We start from the raw sequence: 24152 nt of genomic DNA on the forward strand, positions 1-24152 counted from the left end.
TACTGGTAATAAGAAGCCTTTTATTGTGATAGAAAATCACTTGAATAATGAATTAATGAGTTAAGATTAGAGAGAGTGCTTACTGATGCAAAATGTAAAGCGCCAAGTCGCTCAGAAAAGTGACCTACTTTTAGCACTCACTGATAACTTATGTGACTGCAGATGGGGCTGATGCAGCAAAAGGACTTTATAAAACCAGCTCAGACGTCACCGCGTCGTCCTGTGGGTCAGTAACCGAGATGATGAGACCAGTCTTGCTACTTCTGGCCGGTAAGTGCTGTATGTCTTTACTTGAGCATTAGAAAAGCTGGCAGCACGTGCTGATCATTTCGTTAACGGACATGTATTGGTTAGCGACAAAGTTTTTCCGTCTCTTGTCTTCGCTATCCGTGTCTCACATTCTGAAGGAACGTACGAGAAGCCAACCTACTAGAGAGGGACCGTTCGTTTTGCAAACATCCTATCAGTCTCACACAGATCATGACGCATAGAAACTTCGGTTAATTAAAGTCATTATGGAATACTAACTTTCACTTACTAACAAACTTTATACTGAAATGAGAATTTTGTTTTATGGTGAATGACATGAGCAAAACAACTGTCTTTAAATGCAACGATAAGCGTACAGATAATTTATTCCAGAAATTTCCATTAAGACCAAGCCTTTTTATTTCACCACATAATTCGTATAGAAATGGTTCCGCCATATGTCAAGTACCTGAAACTGACACTTTTCTTTTTAACTTGATTTGACAGACTTTTTGGACCATGTTTGATTAGATTTAAAAGAGCACTCAGTTTTTATGGACGAAAACGTAATATTTTTTTCATAACTGAAATGTAAATATTTTGAGTAAACAGCTGTTTTCAAGTTATTTATTACGCTACACACTTGCCTGGAGGAAACTGTAGAATATAGTCAATTTAGCAAACGCAGCAGGAAGTTATCTTTAATTTTAAAATCTGGGAACTGCTGAAATTGGTTAACTAACATCCTACCGCAGATTGGAGTCCCCTTAAATGGAAATCTTTTGTAGCAGCATATGAATCTTAACAATTGCCGGACAATACGTAAGACAACAGATTTCATACATTTACTTTCATGTTTAGGCTCTCTAGCATTTAGCGCTCTATAATTCGTATTACATTAAACTCAAGTAATTACTATTTCGTAATGAATGCCTACATTAACTTCACAGAATATTTAACGCTTGTGACGGGACACACTTGGAAAGCAAGCAGGCGATATGATGGTCTGTGTAATTCAGCAATCTGAGTTTGATCGATAGTGGCAGTAGTAGTCTATTTGTCTGTAGGCTACTTTGCAAGGATACTGAACGTGTATTGGTTATGTAAATTAAGAACAACAAAAATAACACAATTAATATATACAGGCATTTACATACTTCCAGGATTAGTTCGAGAAGTTTGGTACAGGCACTCGGCCGTGACCTTGTTGTAGGAACTATCCCTGTGTCTACCTTAAGTAATTCAGGGAAACCACGGATGGCCGCATGAAGACTGAAGCCTCCACCATCACGAATACATGCCTTTCTGTTTGAAATGGTACTTCCTACTTCATTCGTTTTATCCCTACTTCACAATAATGTTTTACAAAATAGTTACTGAATAACGTAAAAGGCCTGAGTTTCTTAATTTCTCACTCCCAGTCGCTGCACACGCTACACTCTATACAGTGTATCATAATACACACTGTCTTCTGATGTCAGCCGGACAAGGTGGCCCAACGGTTCTAGGCGCTACAGTCTGGAACAGCGCGACCGCAATGGTCGGAGGTTTGAATCCTGCCTCGGGCATGAATGTGTGTGATGTCCTTAGGTTAGTTAGGTAGTAGTTTTAAGTTCTAAGAGACTGATGACCTCAGAAGCTAAGTCCCATAGTGCTCAGAGCCATTTCACAGGGTTGTTTGGTACGCGTGATAGCGCTACGGAGATGTTTAGCAAACTCAAGTGGCAGACTCTGCAAGAGAGGCGTTCAGCATCGCGGTGCAGCTTGCTGTCCAGGTTTCGAGGGGGAGCGTTTCTGGATAAGGTATCGAATATATTGCTTCCCCCTACTTATATCTCCCGAGGAGATCACGAATGTAAAATTAGAGAGATTCGAGCGCGCACGGAGGGTTTCCGGCAGTCGTTCTTCCCGCGAACCATACGCGACTGGAACAGGAAAGGGAGGTAATGACAGTGGCACGTAAAGTGCCCTCAGCCACACACCGTTGGGTGGCTTGCGGAGTATAGATGTAGATGTTCTGATGTCAGGATCATAGTGACGAGAAATTACTTTCATTTTGTGCAGCGCTACTTCCTATTTGGTAACCTGAAAAAATAATCCACGATGCCTCTATAACAGGTCAGATGCTAAGTTTATAAAGAAGACTTAGTGTTAGCATTTACATTCCATTTATTTGGGAGTAAGTGTTTACAGTTATGAAAATTAAAAAAAATCTGTGAAAAAGTGTTAAGTTATATGTTTTATTATAAATTTTCTTTACAAATCTTTCATTGTTTTACCAAACCCCTATTCTGTGTTACCAAAGTAATCCCCCCTGTCCTTCTTGACACTGACATGACATTTATAGGTAGTTATTATGAAACTTTCGCTATTTGAGCCAGTGTAGATGGAAAACTATTTACCGAATGGGCACCTTGATTTATAGGAACGATGTTCAGACCGTCCGCTTCAGGATTTGTTTCGTTAGTAGCGTTAGTTTCATGATTCGTCTTTAGGCTACGATGTTGACATAGCGGCATAGGGCTGAAACACAAGTATCGTGGGCATTACAGTTGCGGACAGTCAATATGAGACTGAACAAGGTGTGCAGGAATCTACTCGTAATGTTGTTTTATGAAAACAACAGCAGTAGTGCTGCTGCTTTTCGCAGGTATCGATGTATTCTGGTCGTATGTAAAGTACACAAGCGGCAAGACGCAGTCAATACCTTCGCTGCGCAGTGCCGATGGTGCTGGTACCGACGACTGTGTCGCTAAAGCGGAGTTATTGAACGCACTTTTCCGAAATTCCTTCACCAGGGACGACGAATGGAATATTCCAGAATTTGAAACACGAACAGCTGCTAGCATGAGTTTCTTACAAGTAGATACCTTAGGGGTTGCGAAGCAACTCAGATCGATACGGGCAAGTCTTCAGGTCTAGATTGTATAGCGATTAGATTCCTTTCAGATTACGCTGATACAATAGCTCCCTACTTAGCAATCATATACAACCGCTAGCTCACCGATAGATCTGTACCTACAGATTGGAAAATTGCGCAGGTCACACCAGTGTTTAAGACGGGTAGTAGGAGTAATCCATCGAACTACAGACCTATATTATTGACGTTGGCTTTCAGTAGGGTTTTGGAGCATATACTGTATTCAAACATTATGAATCACCTCGAAGGGAACGAGCTATTGATACGTAATCAGCATGGTTTCAGAAAACATCGTTCTTGTGCAACGCAGCTACCTCTTTATTCGCACGAAGTAATGGCCGCTATCGACGGCGGATCTCAAGTTGATTCCGTATTTCTAGATTTCCGGAAAGCTTTTGACACCGTTCCTCACAAGCGACTTCTAATCAAGCTGCGGGCCTATGGGGTATCGTCTCAGCTGTGCGACTGGATTCGTGATTTCCTGTCAGGAAGGTCGCAGTTCGTAGTAGTAGACGGCAAATCGTCGAGTAAAACTGAAGTGATATCAGGTGTTCCCCAGGGAAGCGTCCTGGGACCTCTGCTATTCCTGATCTACATAAATGACCTGGGTGAAATCTGAGCAGTTCTCTTAGGTTGTTCGCAGATGATGCTGTAATTTAGCGTCTGGTAAGGTTATCCGAACACCAGTATCAGCTGCAAAGCGATTTAGAAAAGATTGCTGTATAGTGTGGCAGTTGGCAGTTGAGCTAAATAACGAAAAGTGTGAGGTGATCCACATGACTTCCGAAAGAAATCCGTTGGAATTCAATTACTCGATAAATAGTACAATTCTCAAGGCTGTCAATTCAACTAAGTACCTGGGTGTTAAAATTACGAACAATTTCAGTTGGAAAGACCACATAGATAATATTGTGGGGAAGGCGAGCCAAAGGTTGCGTTTCATTGGCAGGACACTTAGAAAATGCAACAAGTCCACTAAAGAGACAGCTTACACTACACTCGTTCGTCCTCTGTTAGGATATTGCTGCGCGGTGTGGGATCCTTTTCAGGTGGGATTGATGGAGGACATTGAAAGAGTGCAAAAAAGGGCAGCTCGTTTTTTATTATCACGTAATAGGGGAGAGAGTGTGGCAGATATGATACGAGAGTTGGGATGGCAGTCATTAAAGCAAAGACGTGTTTCGTCGCGGCGAGATCTATTTACGAAATTTCAGTCACCAACTTTCTCTTTCGAATGCGAAAATATTTTGTTGAGCCCAACCTACATAGGTAGGAATGATCATCAAAATAAAATATGAGAAATCAGAGCTCGAACAGAAAGGTTTAGGTGTTCGTTTTTCCCGCGCGCTGTTCAGGAGTGAAATGGTGGAGAGATAGTATGATTGTGGTTCGATGAACCCTTTGCCAAGCACTTAAATGTGAATTGCAGAATAATCATGTTGGTTTAGGTGTAGATCTGTTATAGGAGTATGGAGAGGTGTTGTTTCTGCACCGGAATTGCAGCATGTGATTCGCAAGTTAGAATTAATTGGCGATCATGGAATTGGTCTCGGGAGAGGCCAACGTCCAATTACGCTAAAAATTGATGAAGGAGTTACCTAACACCACCGTTGAGAATGCCCCACTCCACGTGCGATCTTCAAGGGCTGCACGAGCTGTGTCACGACAACTGAACATTCTATGAACCACCATTCGAAAAGTGCTGCAAACTGTTAGGTTCAAATGGCTCTGAGCACTATGGGACTCAACTGCTGAGGTCATTAGTCCCCTAGAATTTAGAACTAGTTAAACCTAACTAACCTAAGGACATCACAAACATCCATGCCCGAGGCAGGATTCGAACCTGCGACCGTAGCGGTCTTGCGGTTCCAGACTGCAGCGCCTTTAACCGCACGGCCACTTCGGCCGGCAAACTGTTAGGAAATAGTATCTCTTACGGTTGCAGCAAGTCGTGGATACGGATGGTCGTCACACTGAGCAGCATTTCCAACCTGAAACGTAAGCACGGTACACAGTCAACATGTGCTTCCCTCTCGTATGCACATTAAAATGTATCCTTCCACATGTGCTTCCCTCTCGTATGCACATTAAAATGTATCCTTCCAATAGTTTGTTCGTTATTTTCCCTCCATATACCCTTAAAAATGTTTCCACGAAGTTGCACAGTCCTAAGATCAGTCGTCTTCTATGGGGGTTCTTTCACGCAGCGAAAGTGTAATTATAACCACCCTGTATAACCATTTGCACCGTATCTGCCTCATTGCACCGCGATGACAATTTAATAGGGTGTCTTGTCGTAACACAGAGTTGTGATTTACAACAAAAGTCAAACGCAGCGGACATCAGGAAAGAAATATCACTGAGAGCTATCCTTTGTTCCAGCTGCGGCGGTCGCCAGCGCGTATTCAGCGGAGTCTGACAAGTTGGGATCTGAAGAGTACAGGCACACCACCACGCTGATGCCATGTCCCAGGGTGTGTACCAAGGAATACGCACCTGTCTGTGCCGAGGACAAGAGGGGCCACCTCTACAAATTCGACAACGCCTGCTTCATGCGCATGTGTGGCTGTAGAATGCGTGAGTACTTCAGTATACCGCAAACGTTCACTTCTAGCTTTGAGTACTGTTAATAAAGTTACGTAAACACTGTTCTTTCACATAAATCCAGACAACTCTGTGACGTCATCAGTACATATTCTTTATTCTAATCTGTGAAATATGAACATGTCTTAAGTGATACCTATCCTACGAAAACAGACATGAAATCTTTTACATGAGCTACGCAGGACCCGCTGAACTTTCGGATATTTGTAGCACGTAATCTGCAAATAAGTGATGTTAATATGGTTTTGATTGGTGACTTAGCACATCAAACTATCTATAAACGTAATTTTGACACGCGAAAATATTTCGCGACTCTACAAGGTAATTCCTATTAACGTTTAAAAAATCCCGAAGCGGTATAGACGATGCTGAGAGAAATAATTTGACACATGGCACATGGGATCGTAAATGTGGGCAAAAACTCCAAAAACGGATGAAAAATGTTGAACATATCATATAACCAGATGACGTACATTACCGCACGTGCAGTGGTTCCGCTTGGGCGTGAAAGGGTGCCTGAGTGATGCGATAATTGCATTCGAGGCAACGGTGGAAATTTCGAGCACCATTTGTAATTGCGACCTGTTGTAAACATAGAAGTTAACAAGTTATTATTATCACTGTAATCAAGAGAAAGCTGTTCTATCTTGTGTTCCTTAGCTTCTATCCTTTCTTCTTTTGTTTCAGAAATTATTTAGTAAAGAAAACGTACACGATCTACTGGTAATGACGAACTTCGGAAGCTTACACTCATTTACTTGTAACGCAATACGGTAGGGTTTTGCTGTAGTGCGCTTTGAAATAAAACTGCGGAAAGAGCAAGAATGGTAAATATAATGATAAATCTTACATCGTTGTAAAAACGACTTTGTCTAACGGAATAAATAAAAAATCCTGCAAAACGCAAGACACGAATCCTGAGCTGCATGGGCTAAGGTCTCGCGAGTGAGCCTAGAGCCATACAGAGGTTAATACTGCATTTACTTGGGAAGATCATATCCCACAGACCGATAAGCTCAACCGCTGCACATGTGGTGGGGTACATCATTTGGTGACATCACATGTAGAGCTTTTGTCATTCACTTGTGGCATTCTCGCACTTCTCAGGTCTTGCAGTCTTCGGTATTGTGTGGATGATATTCAGATGGAATATCGCAAGTTCATACATTCTACACACCAACGTGAATAGTTGTTTCGATGCCACTTCTCCCAATGACATTAGAAATTCTCATTAAACTTTATCTATCCCTTCTCCCTCATTTAATCTCAAGCCTTCCAAATCTCTCTTAAAATTTGATTCTCATACTGGATCCCCTATTTCTTCTAAGTCGACTTCTGTTCCCCCTTGTGTCACATCAGATAAATATTCCCTTTTCCCACATATCCTCTCTCTCGTATGCTTTCAACAGTGGAATTTCCTCTGTACTGTTAATGGTAACACACTTGCTTTTATTTTCACAGAAGGTTATTTCGGATTTCCTACATAGTGAGTCAGCCCATACGACGATCATTCGTTTTCGATTTCTTCACAATTTTCATGCAGCCATTTCGTCTTAGTTTCCCCACAATTACCTCCCCGTGTATCTTTTCATAATTTATTGTCTCTGCGTCATCTACGTCGGTTCGGAGGTTGTACACGTTAATAAGGATCACCATCTATATTCGACTACCTATATTTAGCTTTCTAAAAACCCATTTCTTATCTGCATTCCCTGGATGATAATTACAAACAGACACTACACATGTTTTGAGGAACTTCGTTCATAAATAACTCTTTTCCATTTCAGCTCTCTCTCTCTCTCTGTGTGTGGGGGGGGGGGGGGGGAGGGGCGGCGCTCGCGCGTGCATGTTCGTGTGTAAGCGATGAACATTTCAACATTCCGCCCTATCATGTCCGCATGTATGTACGTGTGTTTTGTTGATTTTTTGGTGTGTTAACTAGTGTGCCATTTTCAATGTAGTGTATTGTTTTCCTTCTGCTATTGCCTTATACATGTGGAATTGTTTTCAATTGTTAATTAATGTACATTCTGTGTTGGATTTTAGTATTTTTAAATCTATTTCAATTTTTGTTGGATAACGATTGTGAGTAATTAGGTGGCCAGCACATGTGCAGTTGGGCAAATCTGCTCTCGGAGCTGATACTTCGAAAACCGCTGAAGTGTTCTGGGCAGTTTAATTAAATTTCCTGTATCCGTGGTCAAGGGGTAGCGTCTTTCATTAGTAACCATAAAGTCCCCGGTCCCGGGTTCGAAACCTGTCATTTCTCAAACTTTGATTAATAAATCAGCTTGGCGGCTGAAGACTTCCGGCAAAAGAAGTCACGATCGTACTGCCAAAGGTCTTGTCATTGGGAACAGAGGAGCGAACAGATGTTTAGGCCACTCTCCTGTCCTTGGGGTAGGTAACTCACACTAAAATGCGGAAGAATCAGCAATAATCAACCTGATGAGGATACAGAATGCAGTGGAAACCACTGCATTCCTTTTTTAATTATCATTCTTCTGATTGGTTTGATGCAGCTCACAACGAATTCGTCTCTTGTGCCAAATTCTTCAACTCATAGTAGCACTTGCAAAATTTTATTTGCAAATAATTTGCTGGTTTCATTCCAGTCTCTGTTTCCCTCTACAGCTTTTGCCATCTATAGCTCCCTAAAGTACCTTGGAGGTCATTCCCTGATGTCTTAACAAATATCCTATATTTTGCCCCCTTCTTCTCAGAGTTTTCCACATATACCTTTCCTCTCTGAGTCTGCGGAAAATCTCAATTCTTACATTATCAGTCGACTTAATTTTCAACATTCCTCTGTGGCACCACATCTCAAATCTTTCGGTACTCTTCTGTTCAGTTTTCCCAGAGCCCATGTTTCAATACCATACAATGATGTGTTCCAAAGTACATTCACAGAAACTTTTTCTTCAAATTAAGGCTAATATTTGATACCAGCAGACTTTGCCTTTGATAGTCTACTTTTGAGGTCCTCTTTGCTCCGTCCGTCAATTGGTTATTTTGCTACCTAGGTAGTGGGGCCCCTTACTGCATATACTTTGTGACCATGAGTACTGATTTTAAGTTTCTTGCTGTTTTTATTCATGTTACTTCATCTTTCTCCGCTTTATTCTCAATCTGTTGTCGGTACTCAGTAAGCTTTTCATTCTATTCAGGAGATCACGTAATTCTTATTCACTTTCACTCAGGACAGCAATGTCATCAGCGAATAGTATCATTGATATCCTTCCACCGCGAATTTTATTTCAATTCCTGAACCTTCTTTTATATCCATCATTGCTTCTTCAATGTACAAATGGACTGGTAGGGGCAAACGACCACACGCGTGTCTTGCACCATTTCTAATCCGAGCAGTTCGATCTTGATCGTCCAGTCTTACTACTCCCTGTTATCTCTTGCACATATTGTATATTACTCGTCTCTCAATATAGATTAGCGCTATTTTTTCTGAATTTCGAACACTCTGTACCATTTTACGTTGTTGGACGCTTTTTCCAGGTGGAAAAAGAATATTAATTTGGCTTGATTTTCCTTTATTCTTGCTTCCACTATCAACCGCAACAACAGAATTGCTATTCTGGTGCTATACCTTTCTTAAAGCCAAACTGTTCAACATCCAACACCTCCTCAATTTTCTTTTCCATTTTTCGTTACATTATTCTTGTTAGCAACATGGATGCCTTAGATGTTAAGCTGATTGTGCGATAATTCTCGTACTTGTCAGCACTTGCTTTCTTCGGAATTGTGTCGATGATATATTTCTGAAAGTCAGATGGTATTTCGCCAGACTCATGCATTCTACACATCAACGTGAATGGGCGTTTTGTTGCCACTTGCCCCAATGATTTCAGAAATTCTGACGGTATGTTATGAATCCATTCTGTCTTGTTTGATCTTAAGTGTTCCAAAGCTCTCTTATATTCCGGTTCTAATACTAGGTCCCGTATCTCCTTTAAATCAGTGCCTGTTTCTTCTTCTATCACATCAGACAAATCTTGCCCCTCATAGAGGCCTTCGATGTACTCTCTCCACCTATCAGCTCTTTCCTCTACACTTAGCAGTGGAATTCCCGTTGCCCAATATTGTCAACCTTTCTATTAATTTCACCGATGGCTGTTTCAACTTCACTATATGCTGAGTCAGTCCTTCTAACAATCATGTCTTTATCGATATCTTCACATGTTTCATATAGCCATTTCGTCTTCCTTCCCTGCACTTCCAATTAATTTCATTCCTCGGCGACTTGTATTTCTGTATTCCTGAATTTTTCTTAATATTTTTGTACTTCCTTTGCCATCGATTAACTAAAGTATTTATTCTGTTACCCATGGCTTCTTCTCAGTTCCTTTTTTTTGTGCCTATGTTTTTTTCTTTCCAGCTTCTGTATTTTCCCTTTTTAGAGTTGTTCATTCCTCTTCAAATGTATTGCTATATCTACAGACTTAGAGAACTTAAAGCGTATCTCTGTATCCCACATCTTTGCGTATTGATTCTTCCTGACTAATCTCTTAAACTTCAATCTACTCTTCATCACTACTACATTGTGATCTGAATCTGTACCTGCTCCTTGCTAGCCTTAAGATCCAGTATTTGATTTCGGAATCTCTGTCCGATCGTGATGTCCCAGACATGTAGAACGTTATCCTTTCGTTGGTTACTCAACCTTTTTCTCATGGTCACCTAATCCTTAGCAGTCCCCTTCCATAGATCCGAATGGTAGATTGTTCCGGAATCGTTTCCCAATGGAGCGATCATCATGACACGTTTTCAACTACAGGACACATGTCCAGTTGTGATATGGAAACATGACCAGGATTTCTAAACAAATGAATATACGGTAATACCAACAGCAGCGGCAAATATTATAACGGGAGTAGGATTCGTTATGTGTAGGAAGGTAGCGTAGTGAGTGTGTTTAAGTGAGCACTCCAATGGCAGGGTTGTTTCTATCAGAATCGACAGCAAACTAACACAGACAACAGTAGTTCGGGTATACATGCCGATGCCGCAAACTGGAGATGAAGAGATAGAGAAAGTAAATGAGGGTATTGAAAGGATAATGCAGTTTGTAAAGGGAAACGAAACTTTAACAGTCATTGGTGACTAGAATGCAGTTGTAGGCGAAGGTGTAGAAGGAAAGGTTACAGGAGAATATGGGCTCGGGGCAAGGAATGAGAGAGGAGGAAGACTAACTGAGTTCCACAATAATTTTCAACTAGTAAATAGCGGATATTCTGTTCAAGATTCACAAGAGGAGGAGGTATACTTTAAAAAGACCCGGGGATAAATGAAGATTTCAGATAATCACATGATGGCCACACAAAGATATCGAAATCAGTTACTATATTCTTGGATGTACCCAGCAGCAGATGTAGACTCAGATCACAATTTAATAATAATGAGAAGTATGCTGGAGATCAAGAGATTAGTCAGAAAGGATCAATACGCAAAGAAGTGGGATGCGGAAGTAGTAAAGAATGAAGAGATATGTTCTAAGTTTTCTAAGGCAATAGATGCACCAATAAGGAATATTGTAGTAGGCAGTACAGTTGAAGAGGAATTGACATTTCTAAAAAGGGGAATCTTAGAAGTTGGAGAGAAAAACGTAGATGCAAAGAAGATAACTGCGAAGGAACTATGGGTAAGAAAAGATCATTGAAAGAAGAATGTACAATAATGTGAAAGGAAATTGAGGAATACACATACATAAATCGCTGAAGAATGAAATTAATAGGGCGTGCACGGAAACTAAGAGGAAATGGCTACTAGAAAAATGTGAGGAAATCGAGAAGGGATGATTTTCGGAAGGACTGACTCAACATGTAGTAAAGTAGAAATAACCTTCAGTGAAACTAAATGCACCAGTGGTAAAATTAACAGTGCAGTGGGAATTCTACTGTTAACTGCAGAGGAGAGAATGAAAAAGTGGAAGTGTACATTGAAGGCTTCTATGAGGGGAACGATTTGTCTGATGTGACAGAAGAAGAAACAGGAGACGCTTTAGAAGAGATTGGGGATCCAGTATTAGAATCAGGTTTTAAGAGAACTTTGGACTGCTGAAGATCAAAATAGGGTGGAAAGGAAATATAACACTGGATCATAAATTCTAAAATAATGGGGAGAAATGCCGGTCGCGGTGGTCTAGTGGTTCTAGGCGCGCAGTCCGGAACCGCGCGACTGCTACGGTCGCAGGTTCGAATCCTGCCTCGGGCATGGATGTGTGAGATGTCCTTAGGTTAGTTAGGTTTAAGTAGTTCTAAGTTCTAGGGGTCTGATGACCACAGATGTTAAGTCCCTTAGTGCTCAGAACCATTTGAACCAATGGAGAGAAATGATAACAAACGAACTACTTACATTGATGTATTGAATGTATGAGTCTGGTGACATACCATATGACTTTCTGAAAAATTTCATAGATACAATTCCCAAGACTGAAAGGGCAGAAAAATGCGAGAATTATCGCACAATCAGCTTAACAGCTCCAGCATCTGAGTCGCTGACGAGAACAATATACAGAAGAATGTAAAAAAAGATCGAGGGTGTGTTAGATGATGATCAGTTTGACATTAGGAAGGCTAAAGACAGCAGACAGGCAATTCTAACATTGTGGTTGATAATGGAAGCAAGACTAAAGAAAAGTCAAGACACGTTCAAAGGATTTGTTCAGCTGGAAGATGCGTTGTACAGTGTAAAATGGCGTAAAGGATTACAAAATTCTGAGAAAAGAAGAGGTAAGCTACATATAGAAACGATAGTATACAATACGTACAAGAGCCAAGTGGGAACAATAAGAGTAGACGACCAAGAACGAAGTGCTCGGATTATAAAGGATGTAAGATGGGGATGTATTCTTTCCCTTCTACCGTTGAGATTATATATCGAGGAAGCACTAATAGAAATGAAATGACGTTTCAGATGCAGGCTTGAAATTCAAGGTGGAAGGATATCGATATCAATGATACGATTCGTTGATGACGTTGCTATCTTGAATGGAAGTGAAGAAGCATTACACGATCTGCTGAATGGAATGAATACTCTAATGAATACAGAATATGGATTGAGAGTAAAGTAGAAGGAAGACGAGTGTAATGAGAAGTAGCAGAAATGAGAACAGCGAGAGACTGAACATCAGGACTGATGGATACGAAGTAGATGATGTTAAGGAATTCTACTACACAGACAGCAAAATAACGAAGGGCGAATGGAGCAAGGAGGACAGACTAGCAATAGCAAAAATGGCATTCCTGGCCAAGAGAAGTCTGATAGTATCGAACATAGGCCTTAATTTGACGAAACGAACGTACGTTTGGAGCACAGCATTATTTGGTAGTGAAACATGGACTGTGGAAAAAACAGAACAGAAGGGAATCTAATGAGTTGAGATGTTGTGCTACAGATAATTGTTGAAAATTAGGTGGACTGATAACGTAATGAATGATAAAGTTCTGTGTAGAATCGGAGAGGAATAGGATATGTGGAAAACACTGACATGGAGAATTGACAGGATGATGGGACATCTGTTAAGACATCAGAGGATGACCGCCATGGTACTAGAGGTACTTGTAGATGACGAAATCTGTAGAGAAAGACAGAGATTGGAATAAATCAGGCAAATAAGTGAGGACTTAGATTGCAAGTGCTACTCTGAGATGAAGAAGTCACAAGAGTGGAATTGGTGTCCATTATCTGATAGTGAAGAGAGGGGCCAACATAACGCAATAATGCGCAAAATTATGCAAACGATGGAAAGGGATAAAAGTGCTTCTAGGATTAAATTTCGTAGAATAATTAATACTTAAATAATGTTCACGTTTCACTGATTTGACTGACGATGGCTAAAAGAGGCTGAAAACGTGTTTGTGTTTGTATAACCGTGTCTGCATAGCAAGGGGAACTTACGAGTGTCGAAGGAAAAGTATTATCGCACATAAATGTCTAAAAATAAGTCAGCAGTGTCACTCAGATTCCATTTTTGACGCTGTATCTTGTCTTAGTGGCCAGACTGAATCGTCACTCAAATAGGAGGCTGTCAAGGCGTACTATGTTCAATACGACGAAGTTTATTAAAGTGGTATGTTGTTCAGACGTACCTTATTATTTACCACAGTGACCTAATTCTGCATTCTGCCAACAGATGGGCTGCTTAATTGACAATCATTTACATCTTCATTCCATTTTCATACTCATCTATAAAAAATAAAAATATTCAGCGCCTAATGATTTGGGTTTTTGGGGTAGAATAATCAGCTTTGACTCCTATCCTCTGTTTGTTATCCTCGTCCAGCCTTCAAATATGACAAGCGCGCCCACACACACACACACATACACACGGAAAAGCTTGGTCACATCAGACGTCCGCACATTTAGCAATAGCTAGTCTCAAGTTGGCTGTTGAATAAGACGTAAATTACTCAACTAAATGCTGACCCGCTAGTTGAGGTGATTGAGTTGTTTATTAACTGTTGTCTGGTTTCTCCATATCAAGAACGGACCATTACTGATTGAATTCACATTTACATAAACCATTACAAGAAAAATTTTGTGTGCTTCCTTTCTACACTTACCTAAGCAACAAAATCTGTCGTATTCTTTTATTTGTTACTTCTTATTTTTGCTAGTCTGATTGTAACATTTGCGTGGTACTTAAAGAAAAATGTACTTGGAATTTTGCTATGGAATCTTTTTCCATTCTGGTTGACATGATTATCGGAAGGCTACATAAATATCTGTGTGAGAGGTATGCTGCTTAATATGTATGGGTTTCGAAGTAGTTGTCATCAAAATTATATTACCATATTTAAATCAAAAGGAAACAAATAGAATTGTAAGGAAAAGTCATTTAAATTCTTCCACAGGCAGAATATATTTCACTTTTCATAGAAGAGAAGAAGGGGACTCAGACATGTCCTTTTAAAAGCAGTCATTCCAACACTCTCTTTAATGTATATGCAGAGACAATGGAAAAGCGGAAGGCGATCTTAGAAGAAGGTGAGAAAAAACGGGTATAATCAAACGTCATCACTATTGGTGCGCTGCAGTGGGGTACGTGATCTGACACCACTATGTACAGTGGAACATTCTCGGTAGATGGATCTCTGCAATTATTCATCACAAATGTAATTTGATGACTGTTAAATTAACAAGTGAGGATTAGCCATCTTCGATAGAGGGCTGGTTTAACGGTTCCCATCAGGTAAGCAATACTACCAAGGGATGAAGCAGTGACTGATGTAAGCTGGCTCTTGTGCTGCAGGGCTGCGGCAGGTGCCCCTGGAGCGCTGTCCGTCAGACGCGCCCGGCTGTCCCATGAGGGAGGCACACCAGCAGGAGCCGGTGGTGCTCGACAACGACGAGAGCCCGGACGAGTCGCAGTCGGACTCTTCTGCAGATTCCATGAAAGCCGCCCACCTGCGGAAAAATGCTGTGCGACGTGAACGTGAATTTTATTAGACACAATCGAAGTTTTGACTTGTCTTCCACTTAATAAATACTTTCGGAATAAATGGCAACTTGTGTAAAAGATCAGTATACGAAAGACAAATACACTAAATTTATATGAAGAAGCACTAAGTTTTATTTCACATATCACCTTCATTGAACTACAGTTAGGCTGTATCAAGACGGGTATGCCATAAAAAGTATGATTTCTGCTCCTTGTAATTAATTTGCTTAGCGGATGAAGTCTGTATGGAAATATCACGAACACTTCCTTTTAATCAAACTGATCAGAAGTTTCAGTGCGCAATATTAGCACAGGGATTCACTACTACGTCGTGGGTTGCGTTCCACAACTGCTTTTACACATCACTGAGGCTGCAAAGCGTACTTAAGTTTTACACGCTCTGACACATGGCTAACGTTTCTCTCACACTAACATCTCAATATTGAGAAATACACACTTCCTCGTCCATCCTTGCTTAAAATGGAAATTTTGTGTATAGTTGACAAGGGCTACAAAATGAAAGTTTAGAAGAATTTCAAATATTTAAACATGGCTACCTAAATTCGAAAGATTGTTTGCACTGAAATAAAGCATTTTGATTTAATTGCCTCCTATAAAATGTGAATATCAGCTAATTCCCTTTATTTATGAGAACTGTGTGACATGTTTTACAAATGTATTCTATACAGCTTCCTGTGTAACTTAGCTGTATTTTATGTGCTTTTATATGTGTTCCTTGCTGTTGACACAACAGCTTGACGTGCACGTAGGTTTAATTTATTTAATGTAAATTATCAGTCTGTCAATCTGTGTTCACAATAATTACATACAACATGTACAGTTTTGGTCATGTCATGGTGACATTATCTTCCCGTGAAGAAGGTACTGACATCTGCTACATTAATACTACGTAAATTTCTGTAACAGACTTCTTATATTTTACATAACAGTATGGCCAAAGTCTAACGATTTATAATATCCCTAATTCTGTACGCTTCTGAAGCACAGAAATTAATTTGTAGGAACTGGTAAAGAGAAATAAAAACATCTCTGTAACTGTCACTGAATTTTATTCTGAAACACCTTACATAGACTTCTGTAGTTGTTTGATGATAGTTTCTGAGGACTCATATAGACCACTCGTCTGATATTGAAGTCGAAGATGACACATATGTTGTTAATTCTTTGAAAAAATGGAGAAAATTGCAAATTTTGTTGTAAGACGAGGAAAGTTAATGTAAGATGGGTGATATAGGAAACTTGTCCTACCTGCAAACAGGCATGTAGTCGCTATAAGTTTGTGGTCTCCCCTGTAGCGACATGTACCACAATTTTTGCCGTTACTCCTTACCGTGAAGATTCGAAATTGCACTCCAAACTCAAATCCGACCTCCAAAGTGTTTTGGTCCTGGTTATGTTACAGAGATACCCAACGTACATCGCCTCCAACTTTACATCAGGAAAGCAATGCACTGTTATGGCTATTCGGGAACAGTTCACCCCTTTCTCATAATCGTAATTAATGCGCACTTCCTAGCCTTTGCATGGACCACAGTCACGCACATTTTCACATATATTTTAAGATGTATCAACAGAAAGAAACAGCAAACTAGTACAACTTCAGCGACACTTTTCTGAGACTGTATGACAAGTTAGTCACTACCAACCACAAAAATATGGCTTGAGTGAAGACACACAAGACCAGCGACATAGATGAGCAGCGTAAGTTTTTCCTGGTCAGAGCAGCCTGTCCGCAGACGTAGCAGAAATTATCAGCAATTACATTTTCAATGCTGACTTGCGCAATTAATAACGACAGTTTAAGTAGAATGTTGCATTTTCAAATACTTTGATACATGATATTAATCTGTGTTTATACTTTTTAAATGGTGTTTCTGTTCATACTGGGTTGTCTCCTGTATTTGTCATACACTAATTGATTAAAAATCAAGCAGCCAGAACTTCGAGTATGAGCCCAGTTATCAGGATGAAATTACTTCCCTTTTGTCCTGCATATATGCTGTTGGGAGGTAGAACGCTCTCTTCAGGCAATCTGGTTCACTACTGTTGTACGTTCTCATTCACATCTTAGATATTGGCATTAAGACGAACATCCGACGGACGTCACAGCTTGTGTGTCTGCTGATCCATTGTGGAACTGGGGCAGAGGCTGGTCAAATACTTACCAGGAAATTCATCAAACAGCCGTTGCGCAATGAGAAATTCTTCTGCTTTATTTAAGCTACCAATTTCGGAAATTCAATATGACATCTTCAGGCTCCTTATGCACCTTATTTTTGAGAGATGCATATGGGTTCTTGAGACTACATAATGAACTGCTGAAACTGGAAGCGAAAATAAAATAAAAGAACTTCTCAATTTGCACATCTGTTTGGCAAATTTCATTGTTAAATAGACATCACAGCTGGTACCAGCACGTTTCATCAGGGTCAGACCTAAGGATCTTGCTGGTCACGTGAGTACTTCAACATCTCGCTGAGCGTTCCCAGAGACATTGGCACGTGTGTACAAGCATTGTCCTGTTGAAAACTGGCATCATGATACAGTCTCATGAGAGGTAGCACATTACGTAGTATGCCAGCGACGTTCCATTGTAACGTTACAGTTCCCTTAGTGACCAGCTCCCGACCCCACGAAGCCAGAAGTAACACCACTGCACGTTCCAAAAGATTGTAGTAATGGGATCTTCCCTAAGGTCGCCGGCATAGTCGTCGAAGACGGTCATCTGCGATGGCGCAGAAGTGTGATTATCGGTGAATGCAATACAACGTTACCCATCAGCAGGTGATGTAAACGGCAGTCGTCGTATGCGACGATAATAGCGCAGTCGGGCATTGCTAGTCTCCGACCAATGATGCGGCTGAGACAGAATGTTACAAGGTGTCCATTAGCTCTTGGATGGCATGCGCTGATTTGAGGGTGTTCTGATGTGCGTGGTGCAAAGGTGCACAATACGGCGATCCTCCACTGTGGTGATCAGATATCGATCGGAAATTTGCCTGCCCTCATGATCCCATGCACTCAAATAGTGGCCAACTGTTGTATCTCGATGCGCAACAAATACGGATATTGCACGATTCGATCAGTCTGTGAAATGGAAACCCGTAATGAGGACGCTTTAACTCGATTAGGAGCTGACAACGTTGTGTCACACAAGTATGTAGCATCTTTGTGCTCTTCATAGCAATCACTCATCATCTTACACTGTTCACGCTCTTTATTTACGGTACCTGCTAATACTAGTACCTGCTAGTAGTAGTAATAACACTAATCACGAACTGTCTGGTGGCCGTTCCGCCTGTCACAGAGAATTGCGTCTCTAATTATTTACATACTCGCCTACGGTGTGTACGTATACGAATTTGCATTGAAATCCGACCTTCCCGTCCGGGGACTTTACTTTCTTGTCAGGCAACCTATATTTGAAGCTTGAATATCTCTCTGTATCTCATTTTGAAACGGATTTGAAACGAACAAGGAGTTATAATATAAAAATTCTAAATAAAAGCTTTTAAATATAAAAGGGTAAGATCACATGTAAGTTGCTAAAATTTTAAATTTTTTAGTGAACGGACTGAATTCTATCGTGGTAGGACCATCTTCAGACTATTAACACTCCATAATAACATCTGGAGTGAGTGTGGTGTGGAGCAGCCCCCTGTGTAGCGCTACTAAGCGTGGTCACCTGATTCATTAAACTTAAATTCTTAGAACCTACTTGCTATCTTAGACTGTTTTTAATTCAAAAAGTTTTTCTTTTCATTTTGTTACCTGTTTTCACATTAACAATGTTCCAAAAGATACAGAGAAGTAAATATTTATTGTATAATAATCAACTGACGACTTTGCACGCTGAGATTCTGCAATGCCCCTGATGCTGTGGCACTGTTTCCAGATTTTTTTAATGTTCATAGCAATAAAATCATCACAGTGATGTGTTTCGTCAACCGGTGATAATAAAGACGTAAGTCTCATATTCATGGAAAATGAATTACTGCGCACAGTCAATGTAGCAGTAATAAACAAAATGCAGACTACGAGACCTGAGATGAGAATAGTAATTATTTTAATCATTCATGAAGACTGCATAATTTGATTTCTATTTTTACATATATTGGTATGATATCGAGTTCGAAACAATTGACCATCAATAACATTTGGCAGTGTCAAGAGTCAACCAAGCCAAGGACACCTCCTCATAATCGGTATTCAGACTGCCACTCACTGCTAGCCCTCCACACAATCTGAAGTCAAGTATAAAATTTATCCCTTATGTAAACTGGTGTTAGCCTCACGCCAACATGATGTGTGAGCGTAATTGGGATTGTAGAAAGATAAAGACTACGGAAATTTAACTCTTAATTTATCCGTGTGAAGTTCTGAATTTTTAAAAGAAGAGCCATGATTATTGAAAACCCACTGGTACTTCAGGAGGGACATGTAATGTCTATTGTGCAGGATCTGTAAACATTTCGCGTTCCGTACATTTATGTGTGGCGTAATATTTATTTGAATTTGAGTAAATGCTATATGGTTTTTTGGTCAGTTAAGTCATAAGTCGTCCCTCGTATACCATATTGTATCTTGAAACGGAAGAGGGATTTTTACCATGGAATCTTTGATATTTGGAAATGAAGTGAGCTTTCCATAATGCCTTAACAATTGTTGTGTACATAGTTCCGCATAGTCAGTGCGTACACAACTTTCCCAATACAGCGCGCCCTGCTAAGCACAACAGCACAGGCGCAGCGCTCATCCGTCTCCACACTACGAGATGGCGCTGTCTTAGAGACGGACCAAATTATGCTTCTACCAGTCCACGTATTAATATGTAACGCAGCCAATGAGATTGCTGTTAACGTTGAACCTGAATGCTCGAGGTATTATAACGAGTGTACAGACCTCCGATTAGTCAGTCTGCATTAGTCTGCGTTAGTCTGAACCAGTCTATAGTCAAGTTTCAGTCTGTACTAATAAGATTATCATATTCCTGTACATAGCCATGAAGATAAATGTATAGACACTTTGTCAAGTATCAGAGATATGTGAGAATAAGATTAACATACCAAGACCAAAGGAACTTCAGATTGTCAATTGTAAATAGCAACCAGAAACAAGTGAAGTATGGTTTATGATTGTTATTATTTTAATAAATGTGTGTGAAAATTAATCAAGTCTGTTTAAACTTGGTCACCGTCAATCTGCTACTCTAAGGGCGCAAGTGGCATTTCTATCGTCTGACCTAACGACAGAAGATAAACACGACACGATAAGACCACGAGACATATTGCTGACACTCGCCTACTTCGTTAGAGCGACAAGTCAAATAATCTGTTGGTGTGCGTACCGAAGGTCTTACAGTATGCAAACCAGAACTATTTTACCTGTACTTAAAATGGCAATTTGTTCTATTATCCAATCGGATGTGTTTCAAGAAGTATTCTACTTTTTAGTAGTACTTCTAATTAATTTTATTCACTTGCTGCTTATTGGTGTGTTGGAGAGTAATAATGTAACAGACAGAGCATTTGATACACTTCAATAAACTATTGACGAAACATTATTAATTGTAACACTTTTCCATGTCAGTGCAATATTTGTTCCTATATTCAAGCGCATGTTATATGATGGAATATGGTTTCGCTTACTAAAGAAGCTGAATTTTTCAGAGTAATTTTTGTTACTTCTGGAATAGTAAATGCCATCATTTAAAAATAGAATGCTTAGATGTTACAGGCTAGTACCAGAAGTCTGAAAAGTATACATACCAAATTATAACACTTTCCCCTTCCTATCAAGTTCTCATTGTTAACATATATTACATACCAATTGCTTGTGGATTCATGGAATTATTTTTAAAAAATCAATTTTTGTACATAAGGCGTTCTTCACTTAATCGTGTGCATTTATATACAGGGTGAGTCACCTAACGTTACCGCTGGATATATTTCGCAAACCACATCAAATACTGACGAACCGATTCCACAGACCGAACGTGAGGTGAGGGGCTAGTGTAATTGTTTAATACAAACCATACAAAAATGCACGGATGTATGTTTTTTAACACAAACTTACGTTTTTTTAAAATGGAACCCCGTTAGTTTTGTTAGAACATCTGAACATATAAACAAATACGTAATAAGTGCCGTTTTTTGCATTCTAAAATGTTAATTACATCCGGAGATATTCTAACCTAAAGTTGACGCTTGAGTACCACTCCTCCGCTGTTCGATCGTGCATATCGGAGAGCACCGAATTACGTAGGGATCCAAAGGGAACGGTGATGGACATTAGGTACAGATGAGACTGGAACAGCACATTACGTCCACGTGCTAACACCTTTTTATTGGTCTTTTTCACTGACGCACATGTACATTACCATGAGGGGTGAGGTACACGTACACATGTGGTTTCCGTTTTCAATTACGGAGTGGAATAGAGTATATCCCGAGATGTCAGGCCAATAGATGTTCAATGTGATGGCCATCATTTGCTGCACACAATTGCAATCTCTGGCGTAATGAATGTCGTAAACGCCGTAGTACATCTGGTGTAATGTCGCCGCAGGCTGCCACAATACGTTGTTTCATGTCCTCTGGTGTTGTAGGCACATCAGGGTACACATTCTCCTTTAACGTACCCCACAGAAAGAAGTCCATAGGTGTAAGATCAGGAGAACGGGCTGGCCAATTTATGCGTCCTGCAGGTCCTATGAAACGCCCGTCGAACATCCTGTCAAGGGTCAGCCTAGTGTTAATTGGTTACAATATCTCCGGATGTAATTAACATTTTAGAATGCAATAAACGGCACTAATTACGTATTTGTTTATACGTTCAGATGTGCAAACAAAACTAACGGGGTTCCATTTTAAAAAACGTAGGTTTGTGTTAAAAAAACATACTTCCGTGCATTTTTGTATGGTTTGTATTAAACAGTTACACTAGCCCGTCTCCTCACGTTCGGTCTGTGGAATCGGTTGGTCAGTATTTGACGTGGTTTACGAAATATATCCAGCGGTAACGTTAGGTGACTCACCCTGTATACACGAAAAAAATGGTGTAGTCTTGTTTTAAGTAGCATAATATTCAGTATTGTATAGATGTGCTCTTCTATGCCTGGGTGTGCACGTTCTCTACATCATTTTTTCGCGAGGAGCTGTTGTGGTACGTACAATAGTGTCAAAAATTGAAACAACAAACCGCTATTTCCCGATACTGTGTCTATTTCACGATATAATCATACAAACTGTCAACAGATGCCCCACATCCACAGCAGCTGTGTACACAGTCACAGACAGTGCAGTATGACACAGAGAAGACGCCTACCAGACTCTGCAGTTGAGCTCCATAGGATGAATGGAAGCAGGAGAGTCGAAAATTCATGTTGCTCGATGGCGTAACGTGAATCGTTCTGTTGTTTCTCGGATGTGGTGATTGTTTATGGAGACCGAAACTGTATCCCGAAAACCGGAGCAGGGCCGCTTGACATCAGAAAGGAAGCACAACAGTACCGCCTTAAGACCGCACAGCAACTGGCATCTGACCTAGCAGTATCCATTAGAGATGTTGTATCGAGGCTAAAGTTGTAGATCGACAGAGAGGCCTTTGTTGTCAGAGACCTGCTGTACGTCTGCCTTTTACGTGTTTTCATAGAAGTGAACGTCTAGAGTGGAGTCGTCAGCATGCCCCAGAGAGAGTCCAACAGCAGGAAAATGTTCTTTTCGCTGGTGAGTCCCGATTTGGTCCGGAAGGTGACTCTCGACGGATTCGCATCTGAAGGGAATGTGAAACATGATTTCGAGACCCGAACGTTATGGAAAGAGACAGATGTAGAGGAGGATCGCTAATAATATGAGACTCTAATACCTCCTCATGAAATCGTTCGGGTGAATCGGCAAGTCAGGGGGTATCGTGACGATGTCTTAGAACCTCATGTACGGTTGTTGGAGGACGTCGTAGAGCTCGAGTTCAGGTGATTATTTGGGAATGGAAGATTCTGCGCTACGTCGGGAATAAGCCGAAATGGTGTTCGTGCACGGCCAAGCAGATGCAGGTGGTTGAGAGGCTGCACGGCTATCCCAAGACAAGTACTCACACGGACACCAGCCACAACACGCAATATGTCAGGCCCTTTTTTGGCGTCTGTTCGATCATGGGTGCCTTGAGACAAACGAAAGTGCAGGAATGCGGCGGATTGTGCGTGCACCAGGTAAGGAGTACCAGGGTCTACAGGATATTGAGACGAAACCTACTACAACCTCCAGGCAAATGGCCCGCCAACATGGTGTAAGCCAAAGTGTGGCCTGCATGAAAACCACTACTATCCCTGTCACCTGTAACACGGAAGGAACACAAGACCGACTTCCTTCCCCATCCTTCCATAATCCAACAAGACCGGTTTAGTCCCTTCGACGGACCAACCTACCAGTCAACCAACACATTTTCATCAGACCTTTTTTCCTTCATTTACAGTCAGGGATCCGTCCCTGCATTTTGTCGGTTTTATTGAAGTTCACCCTGTGTAGATGTGGCAACGCGCCTCTACACCTCATCCAGGCTGGCTGGCTCGTCAACCAAAGGGAAAAGCACTCATTGGGTAGCATAGAATGTACTCAATCCTTTTCCTCTTGATTACATCAGTCGATCAGTATTATGGGACAATTCTTCTCTCCCTCCTCATTTTTACTCGCCACTAATGACCTTGGCAATCATTATTTTGCGAAGGATATATCTCAGAATCATCCAGCTCCTTAAACTGTCTTTTCTGTAAATTGTTTGCAACAAATTTTAATTATAACACCATCAAATACAAGTTAGCACGTGAGACACAAACTCTTATTCTTCAAGACCTAAGCATCGATTTTTTCTTGGTACTCCGTTTCAGAGACGTTATCCCCGTATTCA

The 24152-nt window shown here is 40.6% G+C and overlaps 1 protein-coding gene across 1 annotated transcript; it reads left to right on the forward strand.

Annotated features, from left to right (window-relative positions):
- Positions 1-234: 234 nt before the first annotated feature.
- On the forward strand, positions 235-15235 carry LOC126456293 (greglin-like). Its single transcript, XM_050092045.1, has 3 exons — positions 235-270; positions 5552-5746; positions 15039-15235. Exons 1-3 carry the CDS (start codon positions 240-242, stop codon positions 15233-15235), a joined length of 423 nt encoding a protein of 140 aa, XP_049948002.1. The 5' UTR covers positions 235-239.
- Positions 15236-24152: the final 8917 nt, after the last annotated feature.

This window comes from Schistocerca serialis, chromosome 2 (genome assembly GCF_023864345.2).
Source record: "Schistocerca serialis cubense isolate TAMUIC-IGC-003099 chromosome 2, iqSchSeri2.2, whole genome shotgun sequence".
Classification (NCBI taxonomy): domain Eukaryota; kingdom Metazoa; phylum Arthropoda; class Insecta; order Orthoptera; family Acrididae; genus Schistocerca; species Schistocerca serialis.